At 38.7% G+C, this 1,010-nt stretch overlaps 1 protein-coding gene across 1 annotated transcript in view; it reads right to left on the bottom strand.

Annotated features, from left to right (window-relative positions):
- Positions 1-20: 20 nt before the first annotated feature.
- Positions 21-1,010, bottom strand: part of dnajc25 (DnaJ (Hsp40) homolog, subfamily C, member 25) — a 21,735-nt gene continuing 20,745 nt past the window's right edge. Inside the window, exon 4 of the mRNA XM_016229258.1 lies at positions 21-885. Coding sequence (XP_016084744.1) covers positions 763-885 — 123 coding nt within the window. The 3' untranslated portion in view covers positions 21-762. The remainder of the gene's footprint in view (positions 886-1,010) is intronic.

Below are 1,010 nucleotides of genomic sequence, written 5' to 3'. Positions count from 1 at the left end.
TACAAGCATTCATTGAAGGCACATAGTCAAACACAAACTACCTTGAATCAATGAAAAGTCATTGGGGGATAGACCTTATTATGTGCAGTGCGCACCATTGGTAATGCACAGATAATAATATGATAAATTACTGATAAAATATTATTATATCTACAGTACTGCATGACAACCTGTTATGTCTGCACTGTTTTAAAGTGATATCATGGATGTCACCAGGATGCTCATGAACAGGAATTCCTACAAGGTAACCAAGTCTTGCTAACCAAACCATAAACTATAAAAAATTTCAGTACTAAAGCCTGTAACTGAAAAATTAGATGTGACTTTATACATGCAAATAAAAGGAACAAAGAAAGAAAGAGGGGAAAAAAACATGCTTTCAGGGCACAAGCACAGCATCGGGTGATGTAACATTTATAGCTGACAGAAAGAGAGACACAAAGCCTTTCAGTGTTTAAAATTGGGCATTTTTCAAACTATAACACTGGGTTTCTACAGCCTGTGATCATATTTCTCACACAATGTTATTACAGTTATTTTTCTTTGTTTCCAACAGTCTCGTCCTCCTATGCAATGACAGAAAAATCTAATCATCCTCCATAGGTACAATCAAAAAGCCTTTATAGTCTTTATATGAGAAAAGGCAGCCTTGTAAATGACGTGCACATTGTCAGTCTATTGTAAACAAGGACGCACAGAGTTGTGTGTACTCATGTGCTCAGGCTGGACGTGCATCTGGGACAGCTCTCTGTTCAAGTGAGGTCAATCATCAGCAAAAGTGATGCGTCCTGGCCCCTCACTCTTCATCCAACGCCTGTAGCGTTTCCATCGCGAGTCTGTGGCCATTTTCATCTTCATTTCTTCCTCCTGCTCCTCTCTGTAGGTCTTAATATATCAAACACAGAATGATCAGTTATTCTGGAGTCCTTCAACACGGACATACTAACAACACCACACATTCAAGCTTAAAGGGGTCATATGATGCTGCTAAAACGAACATTATTTGGTGT

Source organism: Sinocyclocheilus grahami, unplaced genomic scaffold, assembly GCF_001515645.1.
Source record: "Sinocyclocheilus grahami isolate Dianchi unplaced genomic scaffold, SAMN03320097.WGS_v1.1 scaffold349.1, whole genome shotgun sequence".
Classification (NCBI taxonomy): Eukaryota; Metazoa; Chordata; class Actinopteri; order Cypriniformes; family Cyprinidae; genus Sinocyclocheilus; species Sinocyclocheilus grahami.
Note: the sequence above shows the minus strand (reverse complement) of the source record. Positions and strands in the feature narration are given on the sequence as shown.